A 21,130-nucleotide genomic window follows, 5' to 3' on the forward strand; every position below is an offset into this window, starting at 1 on the left:
TGGGCTATTTACCAATAGACTATGTACAGCTGCAGCGATCGGTTAGCTGCTCAGATAGCAGATGTTTGAAGTTGGTGAGGGAGATAAAAGTCTCCAACTTCACCGATTTTTGCAATTCGTTCCAGTCACAGGCAGCAGAGAACTGGAACGAAAGGCGGCCAAATGAGGTGTTGGCTTTAGGGATGATCAGTGAGATACACCTGCTGGAGCGCGTGCTACGGATGGGTGTTGCCATCGTAACCAGTGAACTGAGATAAGGCGGAGCTTTACCTAGCATGGACTTGTAGATGACCTGGAGCCAGTGGGTCTGGCGACGAATATGTAGCGAGGGCCAGCCGACTAGAGCATACAAGTCGCAGTGGTGGGTGGTATAAGGTGCTTTAGTGACAAAACGGATGGCACTGTGATAAACTGCATCCAGTTTGCTGATGTTTGCTGGGTGACGTAATGTTAGCTAGCGAACCAGCAACCTAATGCTATCTAGCTAGCTAACAGCATATCTTGGGATATTTTGTTTAGACATGTACAGCTGAAGTCGGACGTTTACATACACCTTAACCAAATACATTTAAACTCAGTTTTTCACAATTCCTGACATTTAATCCTAGTAAAAATTCCCTGTCAGTTAGGATCACCACTTTATTGGAAGAATGTGAAATGTCAGAATAATAGTACAGAGAATTATTTATTTCAGCTTTTATGTCTTTCATCACATTCCCAGTGGGTCAGAAGTTTACATACACTAATTAGTATTTGGTAGCATTGCCTTTAAATGGTTTAATTTGGGTCAAACCTTTTGGGTAGCCTTCCCACAAGCATCCCACAATAGTTGGGTGAATTTTGGCCCATTCCTCCTGACAGAGCTGGTGTAACTGAGTCAGGTTTGTAGGCCTCCTTTCTCACACATGCTTTTTCAGTTCTGCCCACAAATGTTCTAAAGGATTGAGGTCAGGACTTTTTGATGGCCACTCCAATACCTTGACTTTGTTGTCCTTAAGCCATTTTCCACAACTTTGGAAGTATGCTTGGGGTCAATGTCCATTTGCGACCAAGCTTTAACGTGACTGATGTCTTGAGATGTTGCTTCAATATATCCACATAATTTCCTTTCATCATGATGCCATCTATTTTGTGAAGTGCACCAGTCCCTCCTGCAGCAAAGCACAACCACAACATGCTGCTGCCACCCCCGTGCTTCACGGTTGGGATGGTGTTCTTCGACTTGCAAGCCTCCCCCTTTAACCTCCAAACATAAGGATGGTCATTATGGCCAAACAGTTATATTTTTGTTTCATCAGACCAGAGGACATTTCTCCAAAAAGTATGATCTTGGTCCCATGTGCAGTTATAAACCATGGCTTCTTCCTTGCTGAGCGGCCTTTCAGCTTATGTAGATAAAGGACTCATTTTACTGTGGATATAGATACTTTTGTACCCGTTTCCTCCAGCATCTTCACAAGGTCCTTTGCAGTTGTTCTGGGATTGATTTGCACATTCCGCACCAATGTACGTTCGTCTCTAGGAGACAGAACGTGTCTCCTTCCTGAGCGGTATGGCGGCTGTGTGGTCCCATGGTGTTTATACTTGCGTACTATTGTTTGTACAAATGAACGTGGTACCTTCAGGCGTTCTGAAATTGCTCCCAAGGATGAACCAGACTTGTGGAGGTCTACAATTTTTTTTCTGAAGTCCTGGCTGATTTCTTTTGATTTTCCCATGATGTCAAGCAAAGAGGCACTGAGTTTGAAGGTAGTCCTTGAAATACATCCACAGGTACAACTCCAATTGACTCAAAATATGTCAATTAGCCTATCAGAAGTTTCTAAAGCAATGACATAATTTTCGGGAATTTTCCAAGCTGTTTAAAAGCACAGCCAACTTAGTGTTGGTAAACTTCTGACCCACTGGAATTGTGATACAGTGAATTATACTGTCCGTAAACAATTGTTGGAAAAATTACTTGTGTCATGTACAAAGTAGATGTCCTAACCGACTTTCCAAAACTATAGTTTGTCAACAAGAAATATGTGGAGTGGTTGAAAAACAAGTATGTAAACTTCCGACTTCAACTGTAGGTGTTCCTTTAGTCCAGGTGGGAAAGGGCAGTGTGGAGTGCAATAGAGATTGCATCATCTGTGAATCTGTATGCAAATGCCTGTGCGGCCTTGTGAATGTTGACCTGTTTAAAGGTCTTACTCACGTCGGCTATGGAGAGCGTGATCACACAGTCTTCCGGAACAGCTGGTGCTCTCATGCATGTTTCAGTGTTATTTGTTTCAAAGGGAGCATAGAAGTAGTTTAGCTCGTCTGGTAGGCTCATGTCACTGGGCAGCTCTCGGCTGTCCTTCCCTTTGTAGTCTGTAATGGTTTGCAAGCCCTCCGCCAACCCTGATGTCCTAGCCGTGTCTGAATCCTGGCATAGCAAGGCCACCAAAAATTGAATTAATTAATTTCCCCCCATCTATCTTCAGATTTCGCACTGTTAGGTGACCTAAACTGGGATATGCTTAACACCCCGGCCGTCCTACAATCTTAGCTAGATGCCCTCAATCTCACACAAATTATCATGGAACCTACCAGGTATTACCCTAAATCCGTAAACACGGGCACCCTCATAGATAACATCCTGACCAACCTGCCCTCTAAATACACCTCTGTTATCTTCAACCAGGATCTCAGCAATCACTGCCTCATTGCCTGCGTCCGTAATGGGTCCGTGGTCAAACCACCACCCCTTAATCACTGTCAAACGCTCCCTAAAACACTTCAGCGAGCAGGCCTTTCTAATCGACCTGGCCTGGGTATCCTGGAAGGATATTGACCTCATTCTGTCAGTAGAGGATGCCTGGTTATTCTTTAAAAGTGTTTTCCTCACCATCTTAAATAAGTGTGCCCCATTCAAAAAAGACCTGACTGCCCAACAGCACAAAAACATCCTGTGGCGTACTGCATTACCATCAAATAGCCCCCGCGATATGCAACATTTCAGGGAAGTTAGGAACCAATATAAACAGGCAGTTAGGAAAGCTAAGGCTAGCTTTTTCAAACAGAAATTTGCATCCTGTAACACAAACTCCAAAAAGTTCTGTCCACTGCACTGAGGCTAGGAAACACTGTCACCACCGATAAATCTACAATAATCGAGAATTTCAATAAGCATTTTTCTACAGCTGGCCATGCTTTCCACCTGGCTACCCCTGCCCCGGTCAACAGCTCTGCAACCCCAACAGCAGCTTGCCCAAGCCCCCCCCCACCCATTTCTCCTTCACCCAAATCCTAGCTGTTGTTCTAAAAGAGCTGCAAAATCTGGACCCCTACAAATTAGCTGGGCTAGAAAATCTGGACCCTCTCGAATTATCCGCTGAAATTTTTGCGACCCCTAGTACTAGCCTGTTCAACCTCTCTTTCATATCGTCCGAGATCCCTAAAGATTGGAAAGCTGCCGCAGTCATCCCCCTCTTCAAAGGGGGTGACACTCCAGACCCAAACTGTTACAGACCTATATCTATCCTACCCTGCCTTTCTAAACTCTTCGAAAGCCAAGTTAACAAACAAATCACCGACCATTTCGAATCCCACCGTACCTTCTACGCTATGCAATCTGGTTTCCGAGCTGGTCATGGGTGCACCACAGCCACACTCAAGGTCCTAAACGATATCATAGCAGCCATCAATAAAAGACAATACTGTTCAGCAATACTATTTTGCAACAAAGCATCCTTCACTCATGCTGCCAAACATACCCTCGTAAAACTGACTATCCAACCGATCCTGGACTTCGGCGATGTCTTTTACAAAATAGCCTCCAACACTCTACTCAGCTAATTGGATGTAGTCTATCACAGTGCCATCCGTTTTGTCACCAAAGCTCCAAAAACTACCCACCACTGCGACCTGTATGTTCTCTTTGGCTGGCCCTCGCTACATACTCGTCGCCAAACCCACTGGCTCCAGGTCATCTATAAGTCTTTGCTAGGGAAAGCTCCGCATTATCTCAGCTCACTGGTCACCATAGCAGCACCCACCCGTAGCACGCGCTCCAGCAGGTATATTTCACTGGTCACCCCCAAAACTCCTCATTTGGCTGCCTTTCCTTCCAGTTATCTGCTGCCAATGACTGGAACGAATTGAACAAATCACTGAAGCTGGAGACGCATATCTCCCTCACTAACTTTAAGCATAAGCTGTCAGAAAAGCTTACCGATCATTGCACCTGTACATAGCTCATCTGTAAATAGCCCACCCAACTACCTCATCCCCATATTGTTATTTATTTTTGCTCTTTTTCACCCCAGTATCCCTCCTACACATCATCATCTGCACATCTATCACTACAATGTTTAATTGCTAAATTGTCATTATTTCGCCACTATGGCCTATTTATTGCCTTACCTCCCTAATCTTACAACATTTGCACACACTATATATAGACTTTTATATTGTGTTACTGACTGTACGTTTGTTTATCCTATGTATAACTGTTGTGTCGCACTGCTTTGCTCTATCTTGGCCAAGTCGCAGTTGTAAATGAGAACTTGTTCTCAACTGGCCTACCTGGTTAAAACTTCTTAAGGCTAGGGGGGCAGTATTTTGATGTCCAGATGAAAAGCGTGCCCAAAGTAAACTGCCTGCTACTCAGGCCCAGAAGCTAGGATTTCCATATTATTAGTCGATTTGGATAGAAAACACTCTAAAGTTTCTAAAACTGTTTGAATAATTTCTGTGGGTATAACAGAACTTATTTAGCAGTCGAAACCCCGAGCACAATCCATCCAGGGAAATCTTTTTTTTTGAGGTCAATGTGTTTTCTTTTAGGTTTCTATGGGAAGCTCTTTTTAATAGGAATTGGCTTGCAGTTCCTATGGCTTCCACTAGATGTCAACAGTCTTTAGAAATGGTTGATGTTTTTCTTTTGAGAAATGAAGAAGTAGCCCTGTTACTTACATGTGTCACTCAGAGGGACTCAAGTATTTTGGTGCGCGCAACCTGGAAAGTGCTTCACTTTGTTTTTGTCTGGTATTGAACACAGTTTATCCCGTCGTAAATTGTATTGATTATTTACGTTTTAGGATACCTAAGGTTGGATTAGGAAAGTTGTTTGAAATGTTTGGACCAAGTTTACAGGTAACTTATTAGATACTTTGTAGGCATGTTGGGCGAGTTGAAACCGGTTTATTTCTGAATCAAACGCACCATAGAAATTGATATTTTGGGGATATAAACAAGAAATTTATCGAACAAAACGACCATTTGTGATGTTTCTGGGACATTTTGGCATACCAACATAAGATCTTCAAAGGTAAGGCATGATTTATATAGTCATTTCTGATGTTTGTGTCGCACCGGTTTTGCTGTAAATCCTTTTTTAAATCTGACACTGTGGCTGGATTAACAAGAAGTTAAGCTGTATTTTGATGTATAACACTTGTATGTTTAAAGAATTCTTATGAGTATTTCTGTTTTTGAATTTGGCGCGCTAACGGGACCCGAGCGGGAATGGGGGTGAAGGGATCCCTAAGAGTTAACCTCTCTGGGATAGGGGGCAGTATTTTCACGTCTGGATGAAAAGCGTGCCCAAAGTAAACTGCACGTTACTCAGGCCCAGAAGCTAGGATATGCATATGATTAGTAGATTTGGATAGAAAACACTCTGAAGGTTCTAAAACTGTCAGAATAATGTCTGAGTATAACAGAACTGATTTGGCAGGTGAAACCCCGAGCATAACCCAGAGGGAAATTTCTTTTGGGGGGGGTCATTGTGTTTTCCAATGATTTTCTATGGGAGACCTGATTTATTAGGTCCCAGATTGCAGTTCCTATGGCTTCCACTAGATGTCAACAGTCTTTAGAAATTGATCCATGTTTTTCTTTTGAGAAATGAAGAAGTAGGGCTGTTCTTTATAGGTGTCACTCTGAAGGGCTTTAGTCATTTGTTGTGTGCATTTGTTGCGTTCCGGTATTAGAAACAGTTTATTCAGTCTTAAATGTTATTGTTTATTTACATTTTAGGATACCGGAGGTTGGATTAGGAACGTTGTTTGAAATGTTTGGACCAAGTTTACAGGTAAGTTATTAGATACTTTGTAGTCATGTTGGAACCGGTGTATTTCTGAATCAAACGCGCCAAATAAATGGACATATTTGGGATATAAAGGAATTTATCGAACAAAACGACCATTCTTTGTGTCACTGAAACATTTCAGATAAAAAAAAAAGATATTCAAAGGTATGGCTATTTCTGCCTTTTGTGTCGCACCTGCCTGGTTGAAAAATTATTTTCATGTGTTTGTATGCGGGGCGCTGTCCTCAGATAATCGCACGGTCTGCTTTCACCGTAAAGCCTTTTTGAAATCTGACACAGCAGCTGGATTAACAAGAAGTCAAGATTTATTTGATGCATTTCACTTATATTTTCGTGAATGTTGAATATTGATATTTCTGTAGCTTGAATTTGGCACACTGCAATTTCACTGGATGTTGTCAAATCAATTCCGCTAACGGCATTCGAGCATGATTCGCACTTAGGGATCCCTAAGTTAAGGGACATGGGCATCTGTGAGGAGGGTTTATTCTCCAGGTCTTTAACTGTTTTCCAGAACTTCTTGGGGTTGGACCCACAGAGAGAAATGCTCTTTAAATGAACTTTTATTCACGACTCTCTCCAAACACACACACACGTTGCTGCTACCATTTTTTTTTTATCCTGCTGCTCAGCCACTTTACCCCTTACTGTATGCATATAACTGATCTATCACCAGTATCACTGATATGGTTATTGTTCTTGTACATAATGTTCTCTCTCTACTGGTATTGACACATTTTTATATTGACACCATTTTTGATTTTGCTACTATGCAAGTAACCATTTTGCTGTACAGTTTACACCTTCTGTAGAGACCCATCCACTTAGCAAGATGTGGCTGGGGGTTATAGCATTTCTTTCACATGACCCATCAATTTAAACAAGTGTGTCTGGGTAAGAATCATCTAATATTTATAAAATATTTGTATCCGGACACTTTGTTTACCTTGAATTGTTCCTTAATGTAGGCTACTACTTTTACACTTACTCTTTACTACACTACTCACTGTTTAGCACATGACCTCACTTGTGAATCCATAAAGAGATGGGTGGGACTGGCTTAAGAGGGTGTGAACAATGCTGAATGTGTGTAGACAAAGAAGAGCTTGCCAACAGGTGTACCAAAACGATTCAAGGCCCATTTTTGTCAAAAGTGGGGTTACAAGTTTATCAACATTCAAAGCAGAATTACTTTCCCATTGTTCCTCAAATGCAGTGTATGATATACACTGTTGTAGCCCTGTGTCTCTGCTTTTATCGAATATAAAAAATAATTACACATTTTGCTACATAAGACCGAATCAAAGCGGTCAGTAACATATTACTAATTCATTATTGCACCATCCCATTCTCTGGGCTCTGTCTGCATATCATAACCAGCAGTATATACCAGGAATAATGAAACGTATCCAGGAGGATATACCAGGAATAATGAAACATATCCAGGAGGATATACCAGGAAAAATGAAACAGAATAATAACAGATGTTTGGTGAATCTATGAATTATGTATGACCATTGGAGTCTTTGCCACTCAAAATATTTTTTGACAGAATATTTTGACATTGATTTCATCACTCAAAATCTTGCCAAAGCATATTCTGTAGGAGGGGTTAATATGAATTTAAAATAATTTATATGAATCGGGTCTTGAACATATGGACTTAGAAATGATCAAAGGAGAGCTTAAATGTAGGCTAAATCGGTCATAAACTTATTCCCACACTTCAAACCAACTCTGTTGCAGTGGTCTAATTATGCAATCATATGGCAATTATGCCACAACACTGCTGCCCAGTTGAAGAGTCCAGAGGGTGGTTTGGTCTGCACAACACATCACCGGGGGCAAACTACCTGCCCTCTATGACACCTACAGCACCCGATGTCACAGGAAGGCCAAAAAGACCATCAAGGACAAGAACCACCTGAGCCACTGCCTGTTCACACCGCTACCATCCAGAAGGTGAGATCAGTGTAAGTGCATCAAAGTTGGGACCGAGAGACTGAAAAACAGCTTCTATCTCAAGGCCATCAGACTGCTAAACAACAATCACTAAGTCAGAGAGGCTGCTGCTTACATTGAGACCCAATCACTGGTCACTTAAATAACTGGATCACTAGTCACTTTATACAATGCCACTCTAAATAATGCCACTTTAATAATGTTTACAGTTCTTACATATACTTTATATAATCTATTGCACCTTGCCTATTTTATTTTATTGACATTTATTTCACCTTTATTTAACCAGGTAGGCTAGTTGAGAACAAGTTCTCATTTGCAACTGTGACTTGGCCAGGATAAAGCATAGCAATTAGACACTTACAACAACACAGAGTTACACATGGAATAAACTAAACATAGTCAATAATACAGTAGAAAAAAAGAAAACAAAAAAGTATATACACAGTGAGTGCAAATGAGGTAAGGTAAGGGAGTTAAAGGCAATAAATTGTCCATGGCGGCGAAGTAATTACAACATAGCAATTTAACACTGGAATGGTAGATGTACAGAAGATGAATGTGCAAGTAGAGATACTGGGGTGCAAAGGAGCAAGATAAATAAATAAATACAGTATGGGGATGAGGTAGATAGATGGGCTGTTTACAGATGGGCTATGGTGCAGTGATCTGTGAGCTGCTCTGACAGCTGGTGCTTAAAGCTAGTGAGGGAGATATGAGTCTCCAGCTTCAGTGATTTTTGCAGTTCATTCCAGTCATTGGCAGCATAGAACTGGAAAGAAAGGCGACCAAAGAAGGAATTGGCTTTAGGGGTGACGAGTATGAAGCGAGGCCCAACCAACAAGAACATACAGGTCGCAGTGGTGGGTAGTGTATGGGGCTTTGGTGACAAAACAGATGGCACTGTGATAGACTGCATCCAATTTGTTGAGTAGAGTGTTGGAGGCTATTTTATAGATGACATCGCCAAAGTCGAGGATCGGTAGGATAGTCAGTTTTACGAGGGCATGTTTGGCAGCATGAGTGAAGGACGTTTTGTTGTGATACAGGAAGCCGATTCTAGATTTGATTTTGGATTGGAGATGCTTAATGTGAATCTGGAAGGAGAGTTTACAGTCTAACCAGACACCTAGGTATTTGTAGTCCACGTATTCTAAGTCAGAGCCGTCCAGAGTAGTGATGCTGGACGGGTGGGCAGGTGCGGGCAGTGATCGATTGAATAGCATGCATTTAGTTTTACTTGCATTTAAGAGCAGTTGGAGGCCACGGAAGGACAGTTGTATGGCATTTAAGCACGTCTGGAGGTTAGTTAACACAGTGTCCAACCAAAGAAGGGCCAGAAGTATACAGAATGGCGTCGTCTGCGTAGAGGTGGATCAGAGAATCACCAGCAGCAAGAGCAATGTCATTGATGTATACAGAGAAGAGAGTCGGCCCGAGAATTGAACCCTAGAGGTCCGGACAACAGCCCCTCCGATTTGACACACTGAACTCTATCAGAGAAGTAGTTGGTGAACCAGGCGAGGCAATCATTTGAGAAACAAAGGCTGTCGAGTCTGCCAATAAGACTGTGGTGATTGGCATAGTTGAAAGCCTTGGATAGGTCAATGAATACGGCTGCACAGTAATGTCTCTTATTGATGGCGGTTAAGATGTTGTTTAGGACCTTGAGCGTGGCTGAGGTGCGCTCATGACCAGCTCTGAAACCAGATTGCATAGCGGAGAAGGTATGGTGGGATTCGAAATGGTCAGTAATCTGTTAACTTGGCTTTCGAAGACCTTAGAAAGACAGGGTAGGATAGATATACAGTGGGGGAAAAAAGTATTTTAGTCAGCCACCAATTGTGCAAGTTCTCCCACTTAAAAAGATGAGAGGCCTGTAATTTTCATCATAGGTACACTTCAACTATGACAGACAAAATGAGAAAAGAAAATACAGAAAATCACATTGTAGGATTTTTAATGAATTTATTTGCAAATTATGGTGGAAAATAAGTATTTGGTCACCTACAAACAAGCAAGATTTCTGGCTCTCACAGAATTGTAACTTCTTTAAGAGGCTCCTCTGTCCTCCACTCGTTACCTGTATTAATGGCACCTGTTTGAACTTGTTATCAGTATAAAAGACACCTGTCCACAACCTCAAACAGTCACACTCCAAACTCCACTATGGCCAAGACCAAAGAGCTGTCAAAGGACACCAGAAACAAAATTGTAGACCTGCACCAGGCTGGGAAGACTGAATCTGCAATAGGTAAGCAGCTTTGTTTGAAGAAATCAACTGTGGGAGCAATTATTAGGAAATGGAAGACATACAAGACCACTGATAATCTCCCTCGATCTGGGGCTCCACGCAAGATCTCACCCAGTGGGGTCAAAATGATCACAAGAACGGTGAGCATAAAACCCAGAACCACACGGGGGGACCTAGTGAATGACCTGCAGAGAGCTGGGACCAAAGTAACAAAGCCTACCATCAGTAACACACTACGCCGCCAGGGACTCAAATCCTGCAGTGCTAGACGTGTCCCCCTGCTTAAGCCAGTACATGTCCAGGCTCGTCTGACATTTGCTAGAGAGCATTTGGATTATCCAGAAGAAGATTGGGAGAAGGTCATATGGTCAGATGAAACCAAAATATAACTTTTTGGTAAAAACTCAACTCGTCGTGTTTGGAGGACAAAAAATGCTGAGTTGCATCCAAAGAACACCATACCTACTGTGAAGCATGGGGATGGAAACATCATGCTTTGGGGCTGTTTTTCTGCAAAGGGACCAGGACGACTGATCCGTGTAAAGGAAAGAATGAATAGGGCCATGTATCGTGAGATTTTGAGTGAAAACCTCCTTCCATCAGCAAGGGCATTGAAGATGAAACGTGGCTGGGTCTTTCAGCATGACAATGATCCCAAACCGCCCGGGCAACGAAGGAGTGGCTTCGTAAGAAGCATTTCAAGGTCCTGGAGTGGCCTAGCCAGTCTCCAGATCTCAAACCCATAGAAAATCTTTGGAGGGAGTTGAAAGTCCGTGTTGCCCAGCAACAGCCCCAAAACATCACTGCTCTAGAGGAGATCTGCATGGAGGAATGGGCCAAAATACCAGCAACAGTGTGTGAAAACCTTGTGAAGACTTACAGAAAACATTTGACCTCTATCATTGCCAAAAAAAGGTATATAACAAAGTATTGAGATACATTTTTGTTATTGACCAAATACTTATTTTCCACCATAAATTCATAAAAAATCCTACAATGTGATTTTCTGGATTTTCTCTCTCATTTTGTCTGTCAATAGTTGAAGTGTACCTATGATGACAATTACAGGCCTCTCATCTTTTTAAGTGGGAGAACTTGCACAACTGGTGGCTGACTAAATACTTTTTTGCCCCACTGTAGGTCTGTTGCAGTTTGGGTCTAGAGTGTCACCCCCTTTGAAGGGGGGGATGACCGCAGCAGCATTCCAATCTTTGGGGATCTCAGACGATACGAAAGAGAGGTTGAACAGCCTAGTAATAGGGGTTGCAACAATTTCGGTAGATCATTTTAGAAAGAGGGGGTCCAGATTGTCTGGCCCTGCTGATTTGTAGGGGTCCAGATTTTGCAGCTCTTTCAGAACTTTGGCTATCTGGATTTGGGTGAAGGAGAAATGGTGGGGGCTTCGGCGGGTTGCTGTGGAGGGTGCCGCTCAGTTGACCGGGGCAGGGGTAGCCAGGTGGAAAGTATGGCCAGTCGTAGAGAAATGCTTATTGAAATTCTCAATTATAGTGGATTTATCGGTTCAGTGTTTCCTAGCCTCAGAGCAGTGGGCAGCTGGGAGGAGGTGCTCTTATTCTCCATGGAGTTTGTACTACAGGATGCAAATTTCTGTTTGAAAAAGCTAGCCTTAGCTTTCCTAACTGCCGCTCGGCCATGGCTCATCAATATATTTATATGTACATATTCTCATTCACACCTTTAGATTTGTGCGTATTAGGTAGTTGTTGGGAAATTGTTAGATTACTTGTTAGATATTACTGCACTGTCAGAACTAGAAGTACAAGCATTTCGCGACACTCGCATCAACATCTATGTGACCAATAAAATTAGATTTGATTTCGTCCTTCAGTTTAGTCAGTGAGAATGTCATCCATTCTGTAATATGTCTGAGTTGCAATAGGAACAAAATCAAAGAGAATAGCCTTAGCCATCAATTCTCCAAAGTTTTTTAGCCTATTACTTTAATAATTCAATGTTTTATTTAGGCCTACCCAAATATTTAAAAAATTTTTTTTTAAAAAAACAGGCCTTCAACTTATAGGCATTGCAATTTAGGCTATAATTTTGGGTACTGGTGTCTTGCAGAACACTTTTATAACTCGATTTGTGTTTTATAACTGTTCTTATTATAGGCCTCCCCTTAAAGAGACCCTAGCTGTTTTTCCTCATAATCCTGGAATATCGGACCACCATTTTATTACGTTTGCAATTGCAACAAATAATCTGCTCAGACCCCAACCAAGGAACATCAAAAGTCATGCTATAAATTCACAGACAACACAAAGATTCCTTGATGCCCTTCCAGATTCCCTCTGTCTACCCAAGGACGCCAGAGGACAAAAATCAGTTAACCACCTAACCGAGGAACTCAATTTAACCTTGCGCAATACCCTAGATGCAGTTGCAGCCCTAAAAACTAAAAACATTTATCATAAAAAACTAGCTCCCTGGTACACAGAAAATACCCGAGCTCTGAAGCAAGCTTCCAGAAAATTGGAACGGAAATGGCGCCACACCAAACTGGAAGTCTTCCGACAAGCTTGGAAAGACAGTACCGTGCAGTACCGAAGAGCCCTTACTGCTGCTCGATCATCCTATTTTTCTAACTTAATTGAGGAAAATAAGAACAATCTGAAATTCCTTTTTGATACTGTCGCAAAGCTAACTAAAAAGCAGCATTCCCCAAGAGAGGGTGGCTTTCACTTTAGCAGTGATAAATTTATGAACTTCTTTCTTTGAGGAAAAGATCATGATTATTAGAAAGCAAATTACGGACTTCACTTTAAATCTGCGTTATACTTCAAAGCTCAGTTGTCCTGAGTCTGCACAACTCTGCCAGGACCTAGGATCAAGAGAGACGCTCAAGTGTTTTAGTACTATATCTCTTGACACAATGATGAAAATAATCATGGCCTCTAAACCTTCAAGCTGCATACTGGACCCTATTCCAACTAAACTACTGAAAGAGCTGCTTCCTGTGCTTGGCCCTCCTATGTTGAACATAATAAACGGCTCTCTATCCACCGGATGTGTACCAAACTCACTAAAAGTGGCAGTAATAAAGCCTCTCTTGAAAAAGCCAAACCTTGACCCAGAAAATATTTTTAAAAACTATCGGCCTATATCGAATATTCCATTCCTCTCAAAAATTTTAGAAAAGGCTGTTGCGCAGCAACTCACTGCCTTCCTGAAGACAAACAATGTATATGAAATGCTTCAGTCTGGTTTTAGACCCCATCATAGCACTGAGACTGCACTTGTGAAGGTGGTAAATGACCTTTTAATGGCACCAGACCGAGGCTCTGCATCTGTCCTCGTGCTCCTAGACCTTAGTGCTGCTTAGAATACCATCGATCACCAAATTCATTTGGAGAGATTGGAAACCCAAATTGGTCTACACGGACAAGTTCTGGCCTGGTTTAGATCTTATCTGTCGGAAAGATATCAGTTTGTCTCTGTGAATGGTTTGTCCTCAGACAAATCAACTGTACATTTTGGTGTTCCTCAAGGTTCCGTTTTAGGACCACTATTGTTTTCACTATATATTTTACCTCTTGGGGATGTCATTCGAAAACATAATGTTAACTTTCACTGCTATGCGGATGACACACAGCTGTACATTTCAATGAAACATGGTGAAGCCCCAAAATTGCCCTCGCTAGAAGCATGTGTTTCAGATATAAGGAAGTGGATGGCTGCAAACGTTCTACTTTTAAACTCGGACAAAACAGAGATGCTTGTTCTAGGTCCCAAGAAACAAAGAGATCTTCTGTTGAATCTGACAATTAATCTTAATGGTTGTACAGTCGTCTCAAATAAAACTGTGAAGGACCTCGGCGTTACTCTGGACCCTGATCTCTCTTTTGAAGAACATATCAAGACCATTTCAAGGACAGCTTTTTTCCATCTACGTAACATTGCAAAAATCTGAAACTTTCTGTCCAAAAATGCAGAAAGATTGCTTTTGCTTTTGTCACTTCTAGGTTAGACTACTGCAATGCTCTACTTTCCGGCTACCCGGATAAAGCACTAAATAAACTTCAGTTAGTGCTAAATACGGCTGCTAGAATCCTGACTAGAACCAAAAAAAAATATCATATTACTCCAGTGCTAGCCTCCCTACACTGGTTTCCTGTCAAAGCAAGGGCTGATTTCAAGGTTTTACTGCTAACCTTCAAAGCATTACATGGGCTTGCTCCTACCTATCTCTCTGACTTGGTCCTGCCATACATACCTACACGTACGCTACGGTCACAAGACGCAGGCCTCCTAATTGTCCCTAGAATTTCTAAGCAAACAGCTGGAGGCAGGGCTTTCTCCTATAGAGCTCCATTTTTATGGAACGGTCTGCCTACCCATGTCAGAGACGCAAACTCGGTTTCAACCTTTAAGTCTTTACTGAAGACTCATCTCTTCAGTGGGTCATATAATTGAGTGTAGTCTAGCCCAGGAGTGGGAAGGTGAACGGAAAGGCTCTGGAGCAACGAACCGCCCTTGCTGTCTCTGCCTGGCCGGTTCCCCTCTTTCCACTGGGATTCTCTGCCTCGATTCTCAACCCCTTGGGTTGTGCCGTGGCGGAGATCTTTGTGGGCTATACTCAGCCTTGTCTCAGGATGGTAAGTTGGTAGTTGAAGATATCCCTCTAATGGTGTGGGGGCTGTGCTTTGGCAAAGTGGGTGGGGTTATATCCTTCCTGTTTGGCCCTGTCCGGGGGTGTCCTCGGATGGGGCCACAGTGTCTCCTGACCCCTCCTGTCTCAGCCTCCAGTATCTTTGCTGCAGTAGTTTGTGTGTCAGGGGCTAGGGTCAGTTTGTTATATCTGGAGTACTTCTCCTGTCCTATTCGGTGTCCTGTGTGAATTTAAGTGTGCTCTCTCTAATTCTCTCTTTCTTTCTCTCTCTCTGAGAACCTGAGCCCTAGGACCATGCCTCAGGACTACCTGACATGATGACTCCTTGCTGTCCCCAGTCCACCTGGCCGTGCTGCTGCTCCAGTTTCAACTGTTCTGCCTTATTATTATTGAGACCATGCTGGTCATTTATGAACATTTGAACATCTTGGCCATGTTCTGTTATAATCTCCACCCGGCACAGCCAGAAGAGGACTGGCCACCCCACATAGCCTGGTTCCTCTCTAGGTTTCTTCCTAGGTTTTGGCCTTTCTATGGAGTTTTTCCTAGCCACCGTGCTTCTACACCTGCATTGCTTGCTGTTTGGGGTTTTAGGCTGGGTTTCTGTACAGCACTTTGGAGATATCAGCTGATGTACGAAGGGCTATATAAATAAATTTGATTTGATTTTGATTTAGCTCACAGGGTTCTAAATATAGCGTCTAAATACATTTTCAACAAAATGGTTGAATAAGCACATGCAGTGGCCTATAGGGAAAACATATCTGGCAATAAGAATAGGCTATAGATAGTCTTGACCATTTGGGACTCCATGGTTATTTCACTCAGGACAGGTTATAGCCAAGACTTAGTCAATATTTTGTTTTGTCTCATTTATTTATATGGATATAGCCTCTGCGTGATGGGGTTGTGCAACGCAAATGGCTATAACAAGCCTACATTCAGAGTGGAAATTGCAAAAACAGTCAAAATGCTTAATTTAAGGCTTTACAGTCCGTGCTCCCAAATACTGGAAAAGGTGTGATTCGTTAGGTTACATGATACCCACAGGATCCCCACGCCGTTGTAAAAATAAATTATGCAATTATATGGCAATTAAATAACACAACAGAATGGCATATTTAGATAGTGGAATAGGCCTAGACTAAATCATATTTACTTTCTATTCTATTTGCAGCTCAACGGTTATTTTTTACTATTTTCTATATTGTAGAATAATAGTGAAGACATCAAAACTAGGAAATAACACATGGAATCATGTAGAAACCAAAAAGCATTAAACAAAATAAAAATATATTAAAAATTTGAGATCCTTCAAATAGACACCCTTTGCCTTGACAGCTTTGCACACTTTTGGCATTCTCTCAACCAGCTTCATGAGGTAGTCAATTAACAGGTGTGCTTTGTTAAAAATTCATTTGTGGAATTTCTTTCCTTCTTCGTGCGTTTGAGCCAATCGGTTGTGTTGTGACAAGGTAGGGATGGTATACAGAAGATAGCCCTATTTGGTAAAAGACCAAGTCCATATTATGGCAAGAACAGCTCAAATAAGCAAAGAGAAATTACATTCCATCATTACTTTAAGACATGAAGGTCAGTCAACACGGAAAATTCAAGAACTTTGAACGTTTCTTCTAGTGCTGTAACAAAAAACATCAAGTACTATGATGAAACTGGCTCTCATGAGTACCGCCTCATTAATGGAAGACCCAGTTACCTCTGCTGCAGAGGATAAGTTCATTAGAGTTACCAGCCGCAGAAATTGCAGGCCAAATAAATGCTTCAGAGTTCAAGTAACAGACACATCTCAACATCAACTGATCAGAGGAGACTGCGTGAATCAGGCCTTCATGGTCGAATTACTGCAAAGACACCACTACCAAAGTACACCAATAAGAAGAGACTTGCTTGTGCCAAAAAACACGAGCAATGGACATTAGACCGGTGGAAATGTTTCCTTTGGTATGGAGTCCAAATTGTAGATTTTTGGTTCCAACCACCATGTCTTTGTGAGTCACGGTGTGGGTGAATGGATGATCTCCACATGTATATTTCCCACCGTAAAGCAAGGGGGAGGTGTTATGGTGTGGGGGTGCTTTGCTGGTGACACTGTCAGTGGTTTATTTAGAATTCAAGGCACACTTAACCAGCTTTGCTACCACAGTATTGTGCGGCAATACACCATCTCATCTCTGTTTTTTTACTTAGTGGGACTATCATTTGTTTTTCAACAGGACAATGACCCAAAACACAGAAGGGCTATTTGACCAAGAAAGGAGAGTGCTGCATCAGATGACCTGGCCTCCACAATCACCCAACCTCAACCCAATTGAGATGGTTTGGGATGAGTTGGACCACAGAGTGAAGGAAAAGCAGCCAACAAGTGCTCAGCATATGTAGGAACTCCTTCAAGACTGTAGGAAAAGCATTCCAGGTGAAGCTGGTTGAGAGAATGCCAAAAGTGTGCAAAGCTGTCAAAGGGAATGGGTGGCTATTTGAAGACTCTCAAACATATTTTGATTTGTTTACTAAATTATTCCATGTGTTATTTCATAGTTTTGATGTCTTCAATATTATTCTACAATGTAGAAAATGGTAAAAAAAAAAGAATTAATAAATAAACCTTGATCCTAAAATGTTTAACCGGTAGCGTATAGTTAACATAACGATACAAGAAAATATTATTTACTTTGGACAAAAGGAATAAAACCCCTATCGAAAGGGCCTGCAACTCAACACACCATTAGCTACTTTAGTTGGCTAGTTAGGTAAAAAATAGCCTGGGTTTCAGCTGAGCGGAGTTAGCGACAACATAACGAACGCTACAGAATAGCGACACTAGTAGCCCAGTTAGCTAACTATCTAGCACGCGATCAATTAATCAACCAATGAAATGTATTTAAAGCCTTTTTTTACATCAGCAGATGTCACAAAGTGCTTACACAGAAACCCAGCCTAAAAACCCTTAGCTAAATAGGTTTATTTTTGTTGGCTGGCTAAACGCGGTCTTACGTTGCTGGTGTATTATACAGTATAACTTGAAAATAGAGCTAGCTACCTTCGAGGCAACGGTTATGGGAGTATTCCTGCTTTTCCCTCCTCCATGCGAGGATCCAGAGCTGTTGCTGCCAGACCTCTCCCTCCCGTCTCCGCCTTGCCCTTGTCCAATTCTAGGGCCGAGTCGGTGTTGACCAGCGCCACGCCGTCGTCCATCGTGGCGACTGTCTTTTGACATTGACGTAAATGTAATTCAATTCTTGGGGTAAAATTTATTTTATTTGAAAATTATCTCACTTGTCGCGTTTTCGGCGTTGATGGAAACGACATAAAACACCACTGACAGCTAAAAGCAACCTAGCATTTTACAGGAGTATGATCACATTTATGACAGACACATAGGATATCCAATCATTAATTGGTTTGGTGGTAACTGAAGAAATACAAACCAATCACAAAGCTCATTATTCGGGCTACCCCGGTAGGAGTTAACCTTCAACCATGGCAACCAAGTAAATGGGCGGGATAAAAACAAACAAAATTGTCAGGTCGATGTTCTCGTCTTGTCATCCTCATCATTATTGCCCAAATATTTACCCAAACTGTTCGAACAAAAGCACGCAAAAGTTTGTTTACGATAATTATTCCTACAGATTGCCAGGCGGTCGCCTGTAGCTAACGCGTCTGACTTCAGAATTGTCACCAAATTACGTATTTCATGGAAATTCAGAGCCTTTTCATCCTAGCCAAGCAATATCCTAGTATTAAGAGTAGGCACATCGTTTTTTGGCTCAATGACTGTCAGCCAAACTTTGGTATCAGTGGAGGCTGCTGAGGGGAGGATGGCTCATAAATGGCTGGAGCAAATGGAATGGCATCAACCACATGGAAACCATAGCTGTATTCAAATATTCATACTAACTGCACTAACCTTACTACTTGTGACATAAATTGAGTATGTAGTATGTTTATTGGTCATGGTATGGATATAGTTAGTATGCCCAAAGTTCCCGGATTCTTACTACATTCGCCAAAATACGAACTATACAAGCAGTAGATACGAGTGGCACAGCGGTCTAAGGCACAGTATCGCACAACCAGCTGTGATCGGGAGTCCCAAAAGGTGGCGCACAATTGGCCCATCGTCGTCCGGGTTAGGGGAGAGTTCAGCCGTGGTAGGCCTGTCATTGTAAAATGTATTCTAAACTGACTTGCCTAGTTAAATAAAGGTGGAATAGTTCCGTGCTTTTAGTGCCCATAATGCAATTCTTCCGAAAATGGGCGTGGCTTCACAACTTTTTCAGATTTGAAGAAAATGGAGGGAAATATGCAGCTGAAGTCCGAAAGAGAGGGGATACAAATTCATTGCTTTAACTAATTATGACAAATGTTAAGAAAATGCTATCCAAAGGTATAAAGTAATGACTTTTGAAATGTTGGCTGACTTTGTTTGCTACACTAACCACATAGCATATCATTACAGTAGTTGTGTAACAGTATAACTTTATAACTAGCTAGCCATTTCACATCCGTTACAGTTGCTTGTCTGTACCAGTATGTTAGCTAGCTACTTAACGTTAGTTGGCTACTAATACATCGAACTTGTCAGTATATTAACTATATGCTATCAAACTAACTACCCACCGTTTATTGACTTTATTATTCACGTCATGCTTAGCTAAGTGGTATAGTCATTGTGCGTTGTCAATGTACATTGCTAATGAAGTCGTAAGATGTCTAGCTAGTAATTTGTTAACTATGCTAGCAAGAAGTTGCAAAGCAACAGCATCAACTTCTAGAAGACAGAAGAAGCGCTAGTACACTCAACTGAAAGGATAATGTTGGTTTGCACTATACTAAAATTACCTAATAGTATGTATAATATACTCATTAATTATGTAGTATAAAGTATGTTAGTATAGGTATTCGGACACAGCTCATGTATTTGATACCATTCCGCTCCAGACATTACCACGAGCTAGCAAGAAGTTGCATAGCAACAGCATCAACTTCCGGTAGACAGAAGAATGCTAGTACACTCAACTGAAAGGACACTGCGCTTGGAGTATACTAAAATTACCATATAGACTCAGCAAATAAAGAAACGTCCCTTTTCAGGACCCTGTCTTTCAAATATAATTTGTAAAAATCCAAATAACTTCACAGATCTTCATTGTAAAGGGGTTAAACACTGTTTCCATGCTTGTTCAAAGAACCATAAACAATTAATGAACATAGACACTAACAGCTTACACGCAAGGCAATTAAGGTCACAGTTATGAAAGCTTAGGACACTAAAGAGGCCTTTCTACTGACTCTGAAAAACACCTTCAGAAAGATGCCCAGGGTCCCTGCTCATGTACGTGAACATGCTTTAAGCATGCCGCAAGGAGGCATGAGGACTGCAGATGTGGCCAGCGCAATGAATTGCAATGTCCGTACTGTGAGACGCCTAAGACAGCGCTACAGGGAGACAGGACGGTCAGCTGATCGTACTCGCAGTGGCAGACCATGTGTAACAACACCTGCACAGGATCGGTACATCTGAACATCACACCTGCGGGACAGGTACAGGATGGCAACAACAACTGCCCTAGTTACACCAGGAACGCACAATCCCTCCATCAGTTCTCAGACTGTTCACAATAGGCTGAGAGGCTGGACTGAGGGCTTGTGGGCCTGTTGTAAGGCAGGTCCTCACCAGACATCACCGGCAACAATGTCGCCTATGGGCACAAACCTATCGTCGCTGGACTGGTAAAAGTGCTCTTCACTGACGAGTCGCGGTTTTGTCTCACCAGGAGTGATGGTCGGAGTCGCGGTTTTGTTCTGACTGACGATTGACGAGTCGCGGTTTTGTTCAGGGACACATTATTCAATTTCTGTTAGTCACATGTCTGTGGAACTTGTTCAGTTTATGTTCAGCTTTCTTTTTTTGCTGAGTTTAGTATGTAGTTTGCTCATTAAGTATGTAGTATAAAGTATGTTCGTATGTGTGTTCGAACACAGCTCATGTGTTTGATATATTTGATATCATTCCGCTCCAGACATTTACCACGAGCCTGTCCTCACCAATTAAGGTGCCACTAGCCTCCTGTGTTTGATATAGCTACTACAGTATCTACTGTATGCATTGTTTTTGCCCCTACTCCCAACTCACTCTCGTCAATGTCCACCACCAGGTGGCGCTAGTCTTCAGTTTTTC

General features: G+C 42.0%; 1 protein-coding gene across 3 annotated transcripts in view; it reads right to left on the minus strand.

Moving 5' to 3' along the window:
* Positions 1-18,336, minus strand: part of scaper (S-phase cyclin A-associated protein in the ER) — a 116,099-nt gene extending 97,763 nt beyond the window's left edge. For all 3 annotated transcript variants that reach the window (XM_021571194.2, XM_021571178.2, XM_021571170.2), the window contains exon 1: positions 17,987-18,336. In XM_021571194.2, the coding sequence (XP_021426869.2) occupies positions 17,987-18,163 (177 nt within the window). In that variant the 5' untranslated portion in view covers positions 18,164-18,336. The remainder of the gene's footprint in view (positions 1-17,986) is intronic.
* Positions 18,337-21,130: the final 2,794 nt, after the last annotated feature.

Source organism: Oncorhynchus mykiss, chromosome 2 (assembly GCF_013265735.2).
Source record: "Oncorhynchus mykiss isolate Arlee chromosome 2, USDA_OmykA_1.1, whole genome shotgun sequence".
Classification (NCBI taxonomy): Eukaryota; Metazoa; Chordata; class Actinopteri; order Salmoniformes; family Salmonidae; genus Oncorhynchus; species Oncorhynchus mykiss.